This window comes from Mus caroli, unplaced genomic scaffold (assembly GCF_978045245.1).
Source record: "Mus caroli unplaced genomic scaffold, Mus_caroli_1 scaffold_19, whole genome shotgun sequence".
Lineage (NCBI taxonomy): Eukaryota > Metazoa > Chordata > Mammalia > Rodentia > Muridae > Mus > Mus caroli.
The window spans coordinates 64,004,375-64,022,307 of NW_028227274.1; the positions used below are offsets into that span (position 1 = coordinate 64,004,375).

The 17,933-nt window shown below is 44.8% G+C and overlaps 1 protein-coding gene across 1 annotated transcript in view; it reads left to right on the forward strand.

Moving 5' to 3' along the window:
• Positions 1-602: 602 nt before the first annotated feature.
• Positions 603-17,933, forward strand: part of LOC110285182 (O-acyltransferase like protein) — a 52,351-nt gene continuing 35,020 nt past the window's right edge. The window contains exons 1-3 of the mRNA XM_021151162.2: positions 603-750; positions 11,740-11,879; positions 15,431-15,509. Coding sequence (XP_021006821.1) covers positions 603-750; positions 11,740-11,879; positions 15,431-15,509 — 367 coding nt within the window. The remainder of the gene's footprint in view (positions 751-11,739; positions 11,880-15,430; positions 15,510-17,933) is intronic.

Consider the following 17,933-nt stretch of genomic DNA (forward strand, 5'->3'; position numbering starts at 1 on the left):
TCCACACATTCTGTTTTCTGGGAGTCAGCGTGACTTCCTCTCCCGGATGTGTGTTCCGAAACTTCGAGTGTGAGTGGGCGTGCATCTGCCTGGAGCAAGAGCTCCTTCCCGTGGGCACTCACGTCAGAGTCCAGTAAATCTGTAAAGAGTTGTATAACCTTTGCCCTATTTTCATTACCATTCTGCCAATCATTTTACAGGCTGGATTTATCATCATGCTTGAGCAAAACCCAAGTATCGCTGCTGCACGCCATCAGCGTGTTTTTGTTTTTAAACCCAGAGGGACATAGGAGGCCAGAGAGAACCCGAGCCTGATTCTTGTGAGCTGGACGTGTTAATCTGCATAACTAAAGGGAGCCAGGTGGCCAATGGCGCCACATCCACAGCCCTGACCCACTCAACAATAACAAATCGTATATAAACTGGTTTCCATGGTTTATCTGTCCGCTTTGCAGGTGGCTGAGGAGATGCGGTTTGTCTCTTGGCTTGTTAAGGGGTGAGAGGTGTCACATTTACACCCCCCCAACACATTATAGACAAGGGCTTCATAAATATTAGGCTCTTTGTCTGAGAAGGGAAAGCGGATCCTGACAGGTTGAGAAATGATGGCCCTCACTTCGCTAGCTTGCCTGCACGCTCTGTTCCCCTTTGTTTCTCCTGCAAGAAACATTTCTCTCAAGTGCATGCAAGATACTGACGAATTCCTTTCTGATCTGAACTCACTGAAGCCCAAAGAATACGCTCTGAGAAGTAAGTAGGTTTCCCCTGTCCCGCTGGGTAGCTGAGCACAGAGCAGTCTACAGTTATTTGCTAGAAGCGTGCTAGACTAACCCGTGAGAATTCGCAAGGACAGCAAGCAGGAAACAGATGACGAAGCCGTGATGGGGGAGGGTCACCACCGCAGAAAGCTGTAAAACCAGTCTGGAAGTGCCATTGTAATGAAATCAATAGAATTCTACTTTGCAAGACATGTCTGGGTCTATTCTTCTTTTGAGACATTTGATCTGCTTTTGGGAGCACGTTGCTTTTTTTTTTTTTTATTTAGGGTACCCAGCTCATCCATTCTTATGCCTAGAGTAGACTCTAAGGTATGCACTGGAGAATCGCACAGGCTCAGACGAGCAATGAGAGGCGTCTTTGCGTGTGTGCTTTGTCTGGACTTGAGTAGTAGCAAATTGACTTTTGTATGTTTCTCAAATTCATACGCATACTCGGGCTGAAACCAAATTAGTTTTCAACAGGGTATCTCTTTTGAAATGGAAGTCATTGTTGTTGCTGATGGAAATCACCAACAAGAAAAATGTGAAAACTCTGTTAAAAGCCAGATAGGCTAACAGAGCCATTTCCATTTAGAAATGCATGGCCACTTCTGTATTTAAAACCACCTGTATTATAATAGAGAATAAAAATAGAACACTCGGATAATTCAAGATACTACAACATTTGAAGCAAATTCTGTTCTCCACTGGGTCAGATATCCCAGGATTTGATGAAATTGTGGCAAAATATAAACTCAGATATTTCAGTAGGTTATTTAAGTCCTGTCTTTGGAACTGATTGTGTTTCATAACAATACTTGGTAATAATGATAGGGGATGTTGCAACCGAGCCAGGCAAGTAGCCAAGAGACTCCAGAAGGTCTGACAGCAGGCACAGCTTTGTGGTATAGAGACAGCCTCACATAGTCATCAACAGTCACAGACGCATGAACCCTGTCGGCCCTGATCCTCTCTACCCATGCGCTATCCATGTTCTCTGTCTGCAGACATCTGGAAATTTAAAGTCCTTGTTTTTTGTTCTCATGAAAGTAGAAACTTCTCAGGTTAAGGAGACAACTCAGGTGTAAGGTGCTTTACCTCGTAGGCAGGTCGACCTGAGTTCCATCCCCAGCACCCACACAAGAAAGCTGGGTGTGGTTGTCCACCTTTGTAATCCCCACATTAGAGAGGCAGCGACAGGTAGATTCTCGAGGTTTGCTGGACTGACGGTTTACCCTGATCAGTGAGTCCCAGGCCAGTGAGAGACCTGGATGACTCTTAAGGGACAAACCAAAGACCTTTGGTCTTTATATTGATGCTCACGCAGACACAAGAGCATCCCTACTCCCATACACATATGCAAAATCCCCTCCAATAGATGGCTCAAAAAAAAAAATTGAAAACCTCTGTAAATGGATGGATGACTGTCTGTTGACTGCAGTGGATAAATGTCTCTCTGTCGTTGCTGTGACTTGGCCCAGTTGCTTTGACATTTGTCTGAGACTTTTGAGCATGGAATGCGCTATTGATATTGGTGTCCATTAGGATTTTCCTGGTAGACAATAAGGGAAGGGACAATAAGAAGAGTGAAGAGTGACTACTTGGGCGTCAGTACTGGGCATCTTTCGAACCTTGGATAGGCTTTAAATCCCCTCTATGGGCGGGGAGAGATGGAGGAAATAGAGTCATAGAGTTGTAAAAGATTTTATGAAATAAGTTGGAGAAATAAGGTTTGAGCCTATGTCACATGGTCTCAAAACCCTTCCGTTGTCTGTCCACATATATAGTCCTAGATACACAAATACAGCCTTCTCGGTCTGCGCGGTGTTACTTGTGTGTATGCTCCGAGGGCTGACCATTTGGCACTGCATGGTCATTGGTGTGCTTTTCCCTGGGGAAGACCATTTCTTCCGCCTTCAGTTAAGACCGCTTTAGCCTGTCGATGGTATCATCCTCGTTCACCTCATGTTTAGGCGGTCCTGTTGGTGAGAATTCATGGGCACAGCTTCTGACATTACCAGGAGATTCACTCTCATAGCGAACTCCCTGATCCTCTAGCTTTTCCAATCTCCCTACACCTCTTCCACAGCGATCCCTGAGCCTTAGGTTTGGGAATCATATTGTAGATGAATCTGTTGCTTCCAGGCTCCACAACTCTATATTTTGATTGATTGTCTGTATATATGTATATACGTGTGTGTATATGTATATATGTGCATATATATATATATATATATATATATGTGTGTGTGTGTGTATCTTTATCTAAATCTATATTCTTCTATTGCAAAGAGAAGTTCCTTGATGAAGGATGAGAATTATACTTATCTGCAGCTATAAACACAAATATTTAGTATGTATCATGTTGGTTTAGTAAAATGGTGTTGAGGTTTTCTTTCAAAATCCATGACTTCACTAGCATTAAGTGGTTGGCTAGGCTTCTAGTACTAGGTATGATTTCCCTCCTTTTGAGCAGGTCTTACTTCCAATTAGAGAGCTGTTGGTTACTGCCAAGGAATACATCTCGCTGCTGCCCCTGAGGGCTATCCTGCCATGATGGCTGTCGAGGTTCTTGGGCATCAGAGCTGGGCAGGAGTGATGCTTACCTTCCTCCTTTGGAAGCTCATAGGACATCTGGTACCATGAAGGATGAGTACTCTGGGAGAAGGCTCTCGAATCACCAAGCCTTTACCTTTGATCATTGCCTAAAATAAGAAACCACAAAAGAAATAAGAAAGAGGGCAGGAGAGATGGCTCATCTCATTGTCTGCTCTGCCAGAAATCCTGAGTTCAATTCCTAGAAACCACATGGTGGCTGACAACCATCTATAATGGGATCCAATGCTCTCTTCTGGTGTGTAGGTGTATATGCAGATAGAGCGCTCATACAAATAAAATAAATAAATAAATCTTAAAAAAAAAAGGAAAGGAAGAAACAAGAAAAGACAGCAACAAAATGCTGCCACAGACAAGGATGAAGGGTACATCTATCAATACAGATCCAGCCAGAGAAATGGCATCAAGAGGGAGAGACCACTAAAGTATCTAAATTTAGACCAATTAAGCAAATTAAAGCTGTCTGCTGCTAAATGCATGCAGTTCAAGTGTTAAAAAAGGTATACAAGGCTGGAGAGAAAGCTCAACACCAAAAATCTAAGAAAGGTACAAAAATGAAAGAGCCCACATGCAGCTCTCCGGGGCGGCTGGGCAGTGGTGGAGAGGGTGGGATACAAACTGGTTATAGTTATTTGTTTCAAGCAGAGTGATGAGAACACAAGTGTTTTGGTTATTCTTTGTGTTTTTTATTGCATAATCACATTTTAAAACACCTTCTCCAATCCAGTGCCCAGAGATGGGAATGGGCATGAGTTGTGTGTGACTGGATAACATGCCAGGGCCTGAGGGGACAGCGTGGAAGAAGGCTCTTTAAAATTTATGTGTTTTAACGTGTTCGTCCTGCTACTGGACCCCGAGTTACTTGGTGGGAAATTGGGTTCCCTTCCCCTTCCTTTATAACTGAGTGTCTGGAAATAGTAAAATTGAGCTTTGATCAGAAAAAAAAAAAATTTATGTTTTTGAAAATGAAAAGTGGTGTGGTGATTTAGAGAGATTTTGAGTGGAAAGGATGGATTAAAGGGCATATTCTTATTCTTTTTCTTTTTAGCAGCCTCACAAGGCTAGGCAAGTGCTCTACCATTGGGCCGTACACCCAACCTACTCTTACCTATGCTTGGGAAGCTATTTTGCTCAGACTGTGCTAGTATGGTGGCAATCTCCGCTGTGATACCACACCTGCCTTCTGCCTCCGCTGGGTACATCACAATAGGAGGCAGAGTCAGCGTGTTAGAAAATAATTTAGCAGCTGTCACAAGTCAGGAGTTGTTTATTGTTTCGTTGACTGGACCGGAGGGATTGATGGAGCCATTGTTAAGAATACAAATTAAACTTAATGTGCTAACTATAGCCAACACATTTTCAACACCAAAACAAACAATTGAACAAACAAGAGTGAGAAATACTCTAGTGATCAATCTATTACCGGATTCAGCACATAAGTTGCTCAGTTCACAAACAGATGCATGGCAGTTTTGACATACATCTTGTTTCAACTTTATATTTCTTATTGAGGCAAATGAAGCAGCCAGTGACAATTGTACTGGGATTATGCCTGTATGAAGCCATAGGGTGTGGCTATAATAGATCCCTACGCTGATATTTCTATTGGAACTATACCTGCTGGTGAATAGAAACCATACAGTATGGCTACAAGAGACACAAGAAATTCGATGAAGGGTCTATGTGAGAACTAGTTGACTACGTTCTGAATTTGACCTAAGGAGTGTTACAGATTTCATTTCCCTTTGTAATCTGTGGGTGTTACAGAATGAGTTGTGTTTCTCTGAATTCATATATTGAATTCCTACCCCAAGCATTTGGGAGTGGGGCTCTCTAAAGAACAGTTAAGCTGAAACAAAATAAAGAGAGCCCCAGTGCAATGCCAGGTTAGGACACAGGCACGCTGGGAAGAAAGACTGTGATGCTCTGTGGTGTATATCCGGGCCCATCGGAACCAATGAGAGCAGCCTCAGAAGAACCTAGCTCCACTCACATTGCCGTTCTTGACGTAACAATCTCAGAGCTATGAGGAGAAGTATGCCTGTTGGTGAGGGTGCTGTGGGGCACTTGTGTGGCCCTTGTTGGTGAGGGCACCATGCAGCAACTTTTATGGCAGCCCTTGCAAATTAATTCTGTGCTGTGTCCTTCTCATATCGGTATACATTAAAATATGCCTGCTTAGAAGATGTAGGTTGAATTGTGTCATCTCAAACATATGTCTATAGTCCAGGGAGAAAGCTGAATAAAACAGCCTCCTTGCAAGCACCGTGTTTAATAGACCGTGCTTATAACTCCAGGGATGAGAAGCCCAAGAGAGAGATACCAGGCTGCAGCTCACGAGCCAATAAGTGCAGTCTATTTGTTGAGTTCTAGATTAATGAGAGACCTTGTCTTAAACAAGGTGGATAGTGCCTGAGGAATGATACCTGAGGTTGTCTTCTTGCATGTCCGTTCCCCCCCCTGTCCCCTCCCCTTGTGCAGATGCATTCACACACATGTGCACCTGAGCACACATGAACATGCATACATATGCAAAATACCCATGCTTACACTTTGACCTTTAGTGTTTATGCATGTGACAATATGTGTAACTTAGCATCTATGTTGTTATAAACAGACAAATTATGTGACAGTTAAAACAGTAATACAAGGTTAGAGTGGATCCTGATACAATGATCATTGTCCTTAAAAGAGGAAATCTGGATGCAGGCACACACAGGGAAGAACACTATGTTCTGAATGGTAGAGGTGCTGGCAACCAGCTAGCCTGGAAAAACAGACTCCCCCAGAGCCTCTGGTAAGAACTGACCCTGCTCCTGCTTCAGACTTCTGGTCTTCAGGATCAGAGAATGGATTTCTAAGCTTCAAGCTCCTCTGGGTGTGAAGATTGTCAAGACAGCTATAGAACAGGAAGACAGAGGCTAATGCAGATTGCTTTGACCTCCCAGACACACTGCAGAATTAAATCCTGCTGGTTTTATCACCCGGAGTGGAAAAACAGAAGCCCGTATATCTCTGGTGGGGGACACAGGCCCTAAGCTATAGCTAGATGCTTTCAATCATTTCTCAAAGTCCACACCAGCCCCTTTCGGATGCTGTCCACAGCTGAGGCCACACCCAGGACTCCATTTCACTTCTCTAGACGGAGTGGGGGCAAGGCGGCTGATAGCCCGGAGTTCCCGAGCAGTCTGCAGTGCTTTTTATGTCTGACATCTGATTGATCACAGCATCTTCACACATCTCAGACAGCGCTTTTCCTCTAAAAGATTTCTTAACCCTGCACATCCCTGGTCCCTGCCTCAAGTCTCTTTGCTCAGGCTCTGACAGATCACCACTGTCTTAGTCAGGGTTTCTATTCCTGCACAAACATCATGACCAAGAAGCAAGTTGGGGAGGAAAGGGTTTATTTGGCTTACACTTCATGCTGCTGTTCATCACCAGAGAAGTCAGGACTGGAACTCAAGCAGGTCAGGAAACAGGAGCTGATGCAGAGGCCATGGAAGGATGTTCTTTATTGGCTTGCCTCCCCTGGCTTGCTCAGCCTACTTTCTTATAGAACCCAAGACTACCAGCCCAGGGATGGTCCCACCCACAAGGGGCCTTTCCCCCTTGATCACTAATTGAAAAAATGCCTTACAGTTGGATCTCATGGAGGCATTTCCTCAACTGAAGCTCCTTTCTCTGTGATAACTCAGCTGTTTCAAGTTGACACAAAAATAGCCAGTACAACCACTCTCCCATTTTGATTGCAGTCTCTTTGACTCCATCATGTCCTATAGTCTTTGTTTTGTCTTGTCTGTGTGCCTCAACTCTTTCCTAGACACGAAGGCCCATAGGGAACCCTGTTAAGAGGAGGAAGTTCAGAGTGGACACTCGACAGGGCAGTACCCACCTGAGCTAGGATGTGGGTAGCTTTTGAGAGGAAACCTGTTCTAGTCTGCCATCGGCCTGGGCATTTTTGTTGTATTGTTTGAGAGAGACAGAGACAGACAGAGACAGAGACAGACAGTGTGTGTGTGTGTGTGTGTCTGTGTGTGTATGTGTTATGGTGTGGTGCTTAGGATTGAAGCTAGGACCTTCCATATGCTAGGCAAGGGCTTTACCAACCAAGATATGGCCCATCTAATATATGTGATTGTTCAGTGTCTGGATAGTGCCCATTTCCATGGCTGTTTTACCCAGAAGTTTGTCTGGAAGGTTTTTTGCTCAGGACCAACATCTCCACAGAAACTAAGAAAAATCTCCTATTAGAGACAGGGTAATAAAGTGGCTCCCATAGAAAGTTCTAGGTTCTGTGACTATGAAACATTGATTCAGGACTGAGGCAGGAGGATCTTGAGTTTCTTAGGTAAATTTATAGTGAAATCTTGTTAAAAAAATAGCTTGACAGCAGCGTGCTTCCCTAACTTGTACCAGGCGCTGGGCTTGATCCCAGAGCTGTAGGAAAACAAGCTCAGAAACTGCATTTTAATACACATGTCTGCCAATTAGCACACTGCCACAGGAGAAGGAAACGTCTGCCAATTAGCATAGCTCATAGAAACACATGGCTTAATCATTTGGATGTGAAAACCGAGAACAAGCACAGAGACTCGCAGTACTGGGTGCTTAGTCCCAATCCCGTCCCTCCCTCCTTAGGATGCAGCATTTCTGGCTGGACTGTGCTTGTGCTCTAGTGTCCTTGGGTACTTGATGGAAACTCATTAGGGAGGTGGCGAGAAAAGGGCAGTTTGATCCAGTTGAGCCCAGGATCAGAAGGAAAATCAATGCAATATGAAAACCAGAGCAATTTATGGGGAAAGCACCAAGGTGATCAAGAGAGGAAAGGAGAAAATGAGCTTCAATGGAGAATTGGAGGCTGCTGGATACGCCTCGAAGGCTCTGCCCCAAGGGCACAGATCTCAACGGTGTTCCACATCCTGGCGCTTTCCCTGACACCCTTTTGCTTCAGGGTGCAGAGCTTGGGAGATCCTGTGATGGGGAACATGATTTGAAAAATCACTCTAGTCAATTAGTAATAAACACTTGTAGTATTTTGTGACCACGGGAAAACCTCAAAATAAAATTTCAGAGCTAGATGTGGGCGTTTGGACCAACTCTATCAAAGTTTAATTCAATTCAGCCAACCTCCACAAAGCTCCTTTTCTGGGATGTGCACTGACTAAGGCAGGGCACAACCTTATTTTCATGGGAGACAGACAGGGCATCGTGACACACCATTCAGTGTGACACCCAGAGCAGGAGTCTGTGTTGTTTCCTGCGAGAGATGGCTCTCCAGCCCAGACTTGCAGCATGATTCAACTCTTGCCAGTAGACTGGGAGGAGGGACAGCCCAACCTGGGAGGCCGACAAGTTCTAGCCTGGTGAATCTTTAGAATGGAGCAGAGAGGATGCTGTGGTTACGGCGTGGGGTGAGACCAGAAGGCAAGTCAGGGCATGCAGGGCCCCACTGAAGCCCTGCTCAGGAGTCCAGCAGAGATTGTAGTGTCCAGAGAAGTCATCAAACTAGGCTGAGAATTAGAATCACCTGGCAAATAGTCTTGTCCAAGCCTCACTCTTGACCACAGTTGACTTCATCATGCCCCACCCCCTTCCCACAAATACATGAATAAACTGTAACTAAAATCATCGTCATCGTTGTCATCATCATCGTCGTCGTCATCATCATCATCATCTGGAGCTAGTAAAAGGAAAGGGGTGGACACTGGGCCTGTATATCCCAGGGAAGAATGCTTGCCTAGACTGCAAGAAGGCCTGGGTTTCATCCCTAGCACTGGATAAATTGTGTGTGTGTGTGTGTGTGTGTGTGTATACGTATGTGTCTACATGTGATCCCGGCGCTTAAGAGATAGAAAAAGGAGAATTAGAATTTAGGTCATTCTCAGCCTCATAGCCCGTTGGAGGTCAGCCTGGGAATCTATTGAAATCTTGTTTTGTTTAAAGGGAAGAAAGTGAGGAAGGAAAGAAGGAAGTGAGGGAGAGAGAGGGAGAGAGGAAAGGAAGGAGGGAGGGATGGAGATAAGGAGGGAGGAAGTCAAACTGTATCTAAGAAACTGCTGTTAGCATAGTGAGAAGCCCCTGGATACTGTAGGCTGTGCCTGGAGCACATGCTCTCTCTGTCTCTCTGTATGTGTGTGTGTATGAGTGTGCATGTGTGTATGTATATATGTGTGTGTGTGTGTGTGTGTGTATGTATGCATGTGAGTATTTGAATATGTGTGTATGCATGTGTGTATGTGTGTGTATATATGTGTGTGTATACAGTGTCTGCATGTGTGTGGTATATGTGCTCATGCATATGCATACATTCACTTGTCCACCCAGGGGCACAATCATCCTTCATCCTCAAAATGAAGTCAAAAGCTACTTGCAAAATGGAGTCTCTCAGGGAAGGGCACTGCCTGACAAACCACTGCTTTACTCTCCATGTGGAGTAGCTCAGAATGGGGCGTGGATTGACTTCAAGAGACAGACAGGTCATAGTGCAAAGCTAGGAAAGGTGACATATCCAGTGTGGCCATGTTGGGAGGAAGGACAAAGAGGTCCAGTGGCCTGCTCTCCCCTGCCCCCACAGTCCATCTTCAGGGTCCTGATACGAAGTTCAGGTTTAAGTAGAAGGTAAAACGGTGCAACGGCTAAGGGTCTTGGTCAGAATGGCTCTGTTCATCACCATTGTCTCTGCTGTAGTCTCTCCTGCAAGGTGAGTCAAGTTATCTTTGGTGTTTAATCTCTTTCCAGGAGCAAGCTCCCTTCTGGCTCCAGCCTCTTCTGTCTCCCAGAATAAGATTCCTAGGAAAGGTCTAATTTCTTGGGGTTCATTGTCTCAATAGTCTGACAGCTGAAGGGGGGAGTACAAGTGTCTCTTAATATTTTAGAGACAGATCACATGTCAGTACACACACACACACACATACACACACACACATATATGTACTTTTATGCTTATGGGTGTTTTGCCTGCATGTCTGTGCACCACATACATGCATTGCAAGAGGATGTCAGAAGAGGACTCCAAATGCTCTAGAACTGGAGTTACAGACAGTTGCAAGCTGCCATGTAGATGCAGGGAATCGAACCAGGGTCCTCTGGAAGAGCAGCCAGGGCTCTTTACCAAGGAGCCATCTCTCCAGCTCCCCAATTGTTCCATTGCTGTACTTCCATTCAAGGACAGTTAGAATCTTTTGTCTTCACAGTCCTTAAAGTCCTGAGGGAAGAAGCCCGCTTGGGGCCTGGGCTTCACACGTCTCTCACTGTACTCAATAGACAAAGGGAAGGAGCGTGCGCTGGCCACGGCACGGAAAAGAATGACAAGCTCAGTAATCTGTGTGCTGCATGGACCGAATCAGGGGAGCCAGTGGGCTGGCAAGGAATCCAAAGTAAGCGAAGAAGCATGGTCAAAGCAAGGCGAGAGGATTGTAATACAGAGCATGCATTCACATGTATGTGAAAAGTCAAGAACTGTGAAGATATTAAAGACAGGGCTGGAGAGATGGCTCAGCAGTTAAGAGCATTGACTGCTCTTCCAGAGGTCCTGAGTTCAATTCCCAGAAACCACATGGGAATCCATATGGGATCCGATGCCCTCTGATGCCCTCTTCTGGTGTGTCTGAAGATGGCAACAGTGTACTCATGTATATAAAATACATAAGTCTTATATGAAAAAGATATTAAAGACAGTAAGAATACTGCAGCTGATATCTAAACACAACACAGAAGTAAATATTAAGATGGATGGAGATGAAGAAAATTTGGCGGGCTAGTTCAGTTCATAGCCCTCTCAAAATAGAGCAGGGAAGGGTGAATGGCTGGAGAGTGGGGAAAGGAAAGGAAGAACACAGAGACGTGGGCATTAAAATGCCACACTGGGATGATAACAGGACCCAGAAACAGAACTATGTATAGCAAAGGAAAGAAAAGAATGTTTGAGCAAACAATAGCCAGGCTTTCTCCAGGATGAAAGTAGGAAGAGGCTCAGGAAACACCGAACTGGATAGGTGAGAGAAATTTACGCCAGTGTCCAGATAGAGCTGAAATTAAGGACATCAGGAACGATGAGGAGGGGCTGGAGTGGTGGTAGCTCAGTGGTTAGGACATGGGCAGCTCTTTCAAAGAACCAGAATTCTGTTCCCTGCATCTATGCCAAGCAGAATTCCTGCCAGGCAGCTCACAACTGCCTGTAGCTCCAGCTTCAGGGGATCCCAGACACAGAGTTACAAGAAACCCACACACATAGTTACAGGCACAAGCCCCTGTGCTAAGCTTTTTACATGCGCTTTGGGGATTCAAACTCACGTCCCTCATAATTCATTTGTAAGTAGCATAGCCTGGGGAAACTAATTGTTCAAACTTGTGCTTTGGGATTCAGTGTATGACTCGGTGGGGAAGCTTGGAAGCAACGTTCTTACCGGCAACGTGGACAGGCTGGGATCCTACAGCGAGTGCCTTTCCACCCGGAGCCCCAAGGGGAGTTTCCGGGGGCAGTACTGCAAGCTTCATATCCTGCAGGTGAGTGGAGGGAATGTTCGTGTGTTTGCGCTCAAAGGACGAGATTGTAAGATACACATCACAGTACTCATCAATTGTGTTCCCTAACTAAAACCACAAAAAGAAACTATTAAGAGGTCTCACAGGAAGTGACGGATTTTAGTTTATTCTTCTGCTTCTTTATGAGACAAGAAATGATGACTTGGCGCTTGCAATGGAGCCCTAACTTTGAACTGTGAGCTCTTGATCCTCTAGGCTGGTGGTTCTCAGCCTTCCTAGTGCTGCGACCCTTCAATCTGGTTCCTCATGCTGTGGTGACCCCAAAGTATAACATTACTTTCATTGCTACTTCATAACTCTAATTTTGCCACTGTTAGGAATCATCGTGTAAATATCTGACATGCAGGATATCTGACATGCAGGATATCTGACATGCAGGATATCTGATATGCAGGATATCTGACATGCAGGATATCTGATATCTGCCCCCCTGTGAAAGGATTGTTCAATCCTCTCAAAGGGGTCATGATCCCACGGATCCTGAAGAGAGCGCTAGACTCTCCCTTCCAGTTGTTGGGGCTTTAGGCTCACACCACCATGCCCAGCTAAAACTTGCTTTTAAACAGTTGGCAAAAGCTTGCTCAACCTCTTTGGAATGAATGATGCCCTAAGAGGCACTTGCCACAGACCATGTAAGCTGTTCAGATAATCCTCCCTCCACACTGTATGGAAAGACTCCTGGCAGACCTTGAAGTGGGGGAGCCAAAGTCAATGGTGGGTAGCAGTTTGAACTACAATCTTCTATACATGTTCTTGGGGGCTCATTGGTTGGTCTCTCTGCCCATCTCAGTCCCCCTCTGCTGTGGGCTGGGAAGGACTCTGCTGTATTTGGGCTTTCTGGGCTCTCACCATTCATCCCCCGCCAACAAGTTCCAACTTTGAACCCTTTCTACCAAAAGCATAGTCATTGCTTGGAGGAGTGTGGGTCAGCCAGAACCCAGTTGCTGAGCACTAGTCCCAGAATGCATCCATTTCTGCAGCAGTACCTGGAATCTGGGATCTGGTTACCCATAACTCTGGCCCCAGAAACAGAGTTCTCTATGTGAGTTTGAGGCTATCCAAGCAGAAGAACATTAATTTACGGATACTTACTAATACAGCTGACTATCATTTTAGGGCTCATTCTATCTTATTAAAAGAACATAATGTTTTTATTGTTTTTTGAGAATTTCATACATTCATATACTCATACACTATATTTTGATCTTCTTTACCCCCACTACCTCCCTAACTACTCCCAGATCCACCTCCCACCCCACTCTTGCCCAACTTGGTGTCCTTAATTAAAAATAAATTTTTTTTAGTAGCCCACTGATTGCAGTTGACTTGATCTAATCCTTTGCAGTTCAGATAGAAGCCTAGACACCGTGCAGCCTCTCATTAAATACAAAATAGGTTTTACGTGTGTCACACATGGCTGGAATAATATCACGCTGCTGTCTAGTTAGAAACCATGGTCTGAAGTGACAGGAAACAGGATCTCTCTGTTCTCAGTGCTCTACGACCCTTACAGTGGTGAGCCACGCAGGCAGGGATGTTGTCCCCGAGCCTCATTTGTCCCGGTGATGGTCAGGATGACTGTGTAAGGGCCACTTTCAGATGAATGGTTTTGATATCAGAGCAAAAGTTCAGTCCTCTGCAATCATGTTCATTGTGTAATAGGAAGAACTTGCTCAGAAATTTGTGTTTATGATTCAGCTTATCTTTGTTAAGAAGGGCATTCTGGTTATTGACTTGATTTTTTTTTATAAAAAAAAAATAAAATCTTTTCTTTTATATATGTGTCCCGTGACTCATAAATTGCATGTTGATAACTCTTTAAGTGATTTTAGGGGAGCCAGTTTTTATTGCCTTTCACATGGAGGAGAAAGGAATGCACTGTGGTGATTTATCCAGAACTTCTTAAATTGTGACGTTGAACCTGGGTGCAGGTGCAACCAACACAGGTGAATCTGATGTGCAACCTAACACAGGTGAATCTGATGTGCAACCTAACACAGGTGAATCTGATGTGCAACCTAACACAGGTGAATCTGATGTTCCGCATTCGCCTGGAAGGTCCTGTACTGGCAAAACTGTGTCTGGAGAAGTCAGAAACCTATTTGTCTTCCAGCACATTTCCTTCTCTCTCTCTCCCCAACTGCCTGCTATACGCTAGGGTAGTGACAGCCTTCCTTAGAAATAATCATGCCTGTGGTGGTTCATGACTGTAATTCCAGCACTGGGGAGACTGAGGCAGGAGGATTAGAAAACCACGACTTTCCTGTATTACAGGAGACTCTGCCTCTGAAAGCAAAACAAGGAGCTGGGGAGATGACTCAGTGGGTACAGTGGCTACTTTGGAGGTATGATGAACCCTGGGTAGAGTCCCCAGCACCCATGTAAAGACTGAGTAAGGTCTATAACCCCAGCTCCTGGGTGGTATGTACATGTGTGTGTGATAGCTGTGTCAGAGACAGGCAGGTCCCATGAGGTCACTGGCCAGCTGCTCTCGCCAAAATCAATGATCTCCAGGTTCCATGAGCTCAAAATAACCAAGGTGAAGAGTGACGGGGGAAAGATGATCTGTGTGGGCATCTGGTCTCCACACTCACACACACATACAGGAATAAGCACACACTCATGAATAAATACACACATACAGAAATAAATATACACACACAGACACAAATACAGATACACACACCACATATATACACACAAACACACACACAAGAGTAAAAACACAGCTATTGGATGGATCACAGGGCCCCCAATGGAGGAGCTAGAGAAAGTACCCAAGGAGCTAAAGGGATCTGCAACCCTATAGGTGGAACAACATTATGAACTAACCAGTACCCCAGAGCTCTTGACTCTAGCTGCATATGTATCAAAAGATGGCCTAGTCGGCCATCACTGGAAAGAGAGGCTCATTGAACTTGCAAACTTTATATGCCCCAGTACAGGGGAACACCAGGGCCAAAAAGTGGGAGTGGGTGGGTAGGGGAGTGGGGAGGGTGTATTGGGGACTTTTTGGATAACATTGGAAATGTAAATGAGGAAAATACCTAATTAAAAAAAAAAAGGAAAAAAAAAGAGTAAAAACACACACATGAATAAACACACATGAATAAATACAGGCACGCACACACACAACACATACACACAGAACACATGAATAAATATAGACAAGAATAAATACACAAACACACACAAATAAATACCCAGACACACACCACACATATACACATCAATAAATATGCACACATGAATAAATATACACACACAAGAATAAGAATAGGCACACATACACCATGCACACATACACACAAATATACACATGAATAAATATACAAACACACAAGAATAAATACACACACATACACAAACACACTCACATGAATAATAAATACACATACACATACATACCACACACACAAATAAGTACATACACATGAATAAATACATGAGTAAGCATGTATGTATACTGCAAACACTAACATTAAAGAGTGCTGTGGCATTGTGTCTCTCAGGATGGAACAGACTATAGTGTGGGCGTGTGTATCCCTGATTCTTGTGCTGAAGAGGACGTGACCATGATGTCTCAGCTGGGTAAGAAAAAAAAAAAAAACACCAAACAAACAGTCAAATTGTGTCAGCATGAAGTTTGAAAATTCCAACTGCTCAGAATCAACAAAGCTGCGCCTTCAGGACCTTCAGGACCTCCAGGACCTTCAGGACCATCGGGACCATACCAACTCTTCATCTTGGTTTATCAGCTTAACTGAGAATAACGGAGGGGAGGGAAGTTGGGAACAGAGGGTGGGGGACCATGGTGAAGAAGACAGGAGGGGAAGAGAAGGAAAGACAATAGCCAGGAGGGGAAGAGAAGGAAAGACAATAGCCAGGAGGTAATTGCTGGATCTCCATGTATAAAGATGTAAAGTTGAATGGTCTCCCCACAGCTGCCTCACTAGACCTGGAGACCGGAGTGGGCAGTGTCTCTTTTTCATACGGTGAGCTTTCTGCTCTGCCCATGTGTCTGCCGACTGTTGGGTCAGGAAGGCCATTTGGAACTTGGGTTGTGTGAGGCCAATCTGTTGTAGTGGATTAGCACCAAGGGCCCAGCATTTGGTTTTGGTTGTCATTTCGCAGCTGTGTGATCCCGAGCAAATCACTTAATCTCCCCTGAGTTTCAGTCTCCTGTCTCTGCGGCCATGGACTGACAGGCTTTGAAGTTCAGGGGCTCCCACTTTCTATTGTGTTACAGTCGTGCTTGACCTTCGGCGTGCAGAGGAATACATTTTAGCCATGGAAACTGGTTTGATCTTCTATAAGTATTTTTTAAAATTCTAAGCAAGAGCTTTAAAGCCTAAGATTTGTCTTTTTTTTATCACTAGTGATTTATATTAATTCTGGTCATCTAAAAAAGAACTAACAGCTCCTGACTGAGGGTTCTCTCCTTCAGAGCTATTCTTGATAACTTTAAATTGTCCTCTAAGTTTATAGTGACTTTCACAGCTTTGGGTACATTATCTGTCTAGCCTAGTGTTTCATGTACTGTTTAAAGACAAACAAACACAATCCTACCCCACCCCCCAAAAAAACACAAACAAACAAACACCAGGTATGTTGTGACATGCCTGCAACCCAAGCATACCAGAAGAGAGGGGAGAAGGCCAGCCTGGGCTATAGAGCAAGTTAGGGGATAACCTAAGCTGCATAGCAAAACAGTTTGGGATCCAAAACAACAACAAAAATGGCTCATCAGCCTAGTGCTTTCTCAGCATCTGTGAAACCCTGGTTCAATTTTGTTTTGTTTTGTTTTGTTGTTGTTTTGTTTTGTTTTTATAGGTAAGTGATAGCTAGCATAAAAACAAAAACAGGTGTTTATCTACAGTACAATTAGCATTTCAAGTCAGTAACCAAGACGCCAAATTTGACAAGTTGTCTTGCTTAAGAGATTGATCAGTTAGTATGATTTCTCTGGCTAACACTAAGCTGGACTAGCCAGAGCTGACCAAATGGAGTGAAACGTTGGACTGGCCGTCACTGCTGGTGATAAAAAGATACTTAGAGATACATTCTTAGAGACACACAAAGGTGCTTTCTGGGAAACCAGCCCAGCAGGCCCAGGCTAGGTTGAGTTGAGCTGATGTGGGGCACTGCTGGGGAAAACTAGTATCGAATGGCACAGCCTTTCTCCAGCTTTAGCACAGAGGCAGGGGTTGAGATCAGAGCATCTTTGCCCAGGGGGAACATTTTCCCATCTGGAAAGGATTTGCCAGCTATTTCTTGAAGCTTTTTGATGGAATTGCTCCTCCAGATGTGGGGCAAGCAGTTCAGTAATGCCAGGTGGCTGCTGTTGGCACAGGTGCTGCTCATCGGAGCAGGACAGCAGGCCAAGCCACCGCAGGATGATCAAAGCATTGCTGAGAGAGGGAGGGAGGGAGAGAGGGAGAGAGACAGAGACAGAGAGTCAGAGAGAGACAGAGACAGAGGCAGAAAGACAGAAAGACAGAAAGACAGAGACACAGAAAGAGACAGAGAGACAGAGACACACAGTGTGAGAGACAGAGAGAGACACCCTGGGTAGGTAGGATGGACATCCTGAAGCCAGAGCCTGGAGGACTTGCTGCACGGTGGTTTCCATGGGATGTTGGAACATTTCAACTAACAGACGTTGCAGGACGTGATGGTTAATCTTCATCGTCAGCTTGACTGGCTAAGAGACACACCTCTGAGTCTCTGTGAGGGTGTTTCCAGAGGTTACCGGAGGAGGAAAGACTCGTCCTAAATGTGTGTGACTCTGGCCCAAGGGCACAGACTGGATTAAAGTGGGGAAAGGAGAGAGTAGGATGCCAGCACTCTCTTCTCTTGGTCCATAGAGATGTAATTGAGCAGTCCCAGGCTTCTCCTTTCACAGGCATGAGCAGCTTGTGCCCCTAGGACTTCCCTGACACGAGGAACTGTATCAAGCCCCGAACCCAAGTCAGTCCTTCCTGCCTTCAGTTACTTCTTGTCAGGTGTTTGGTC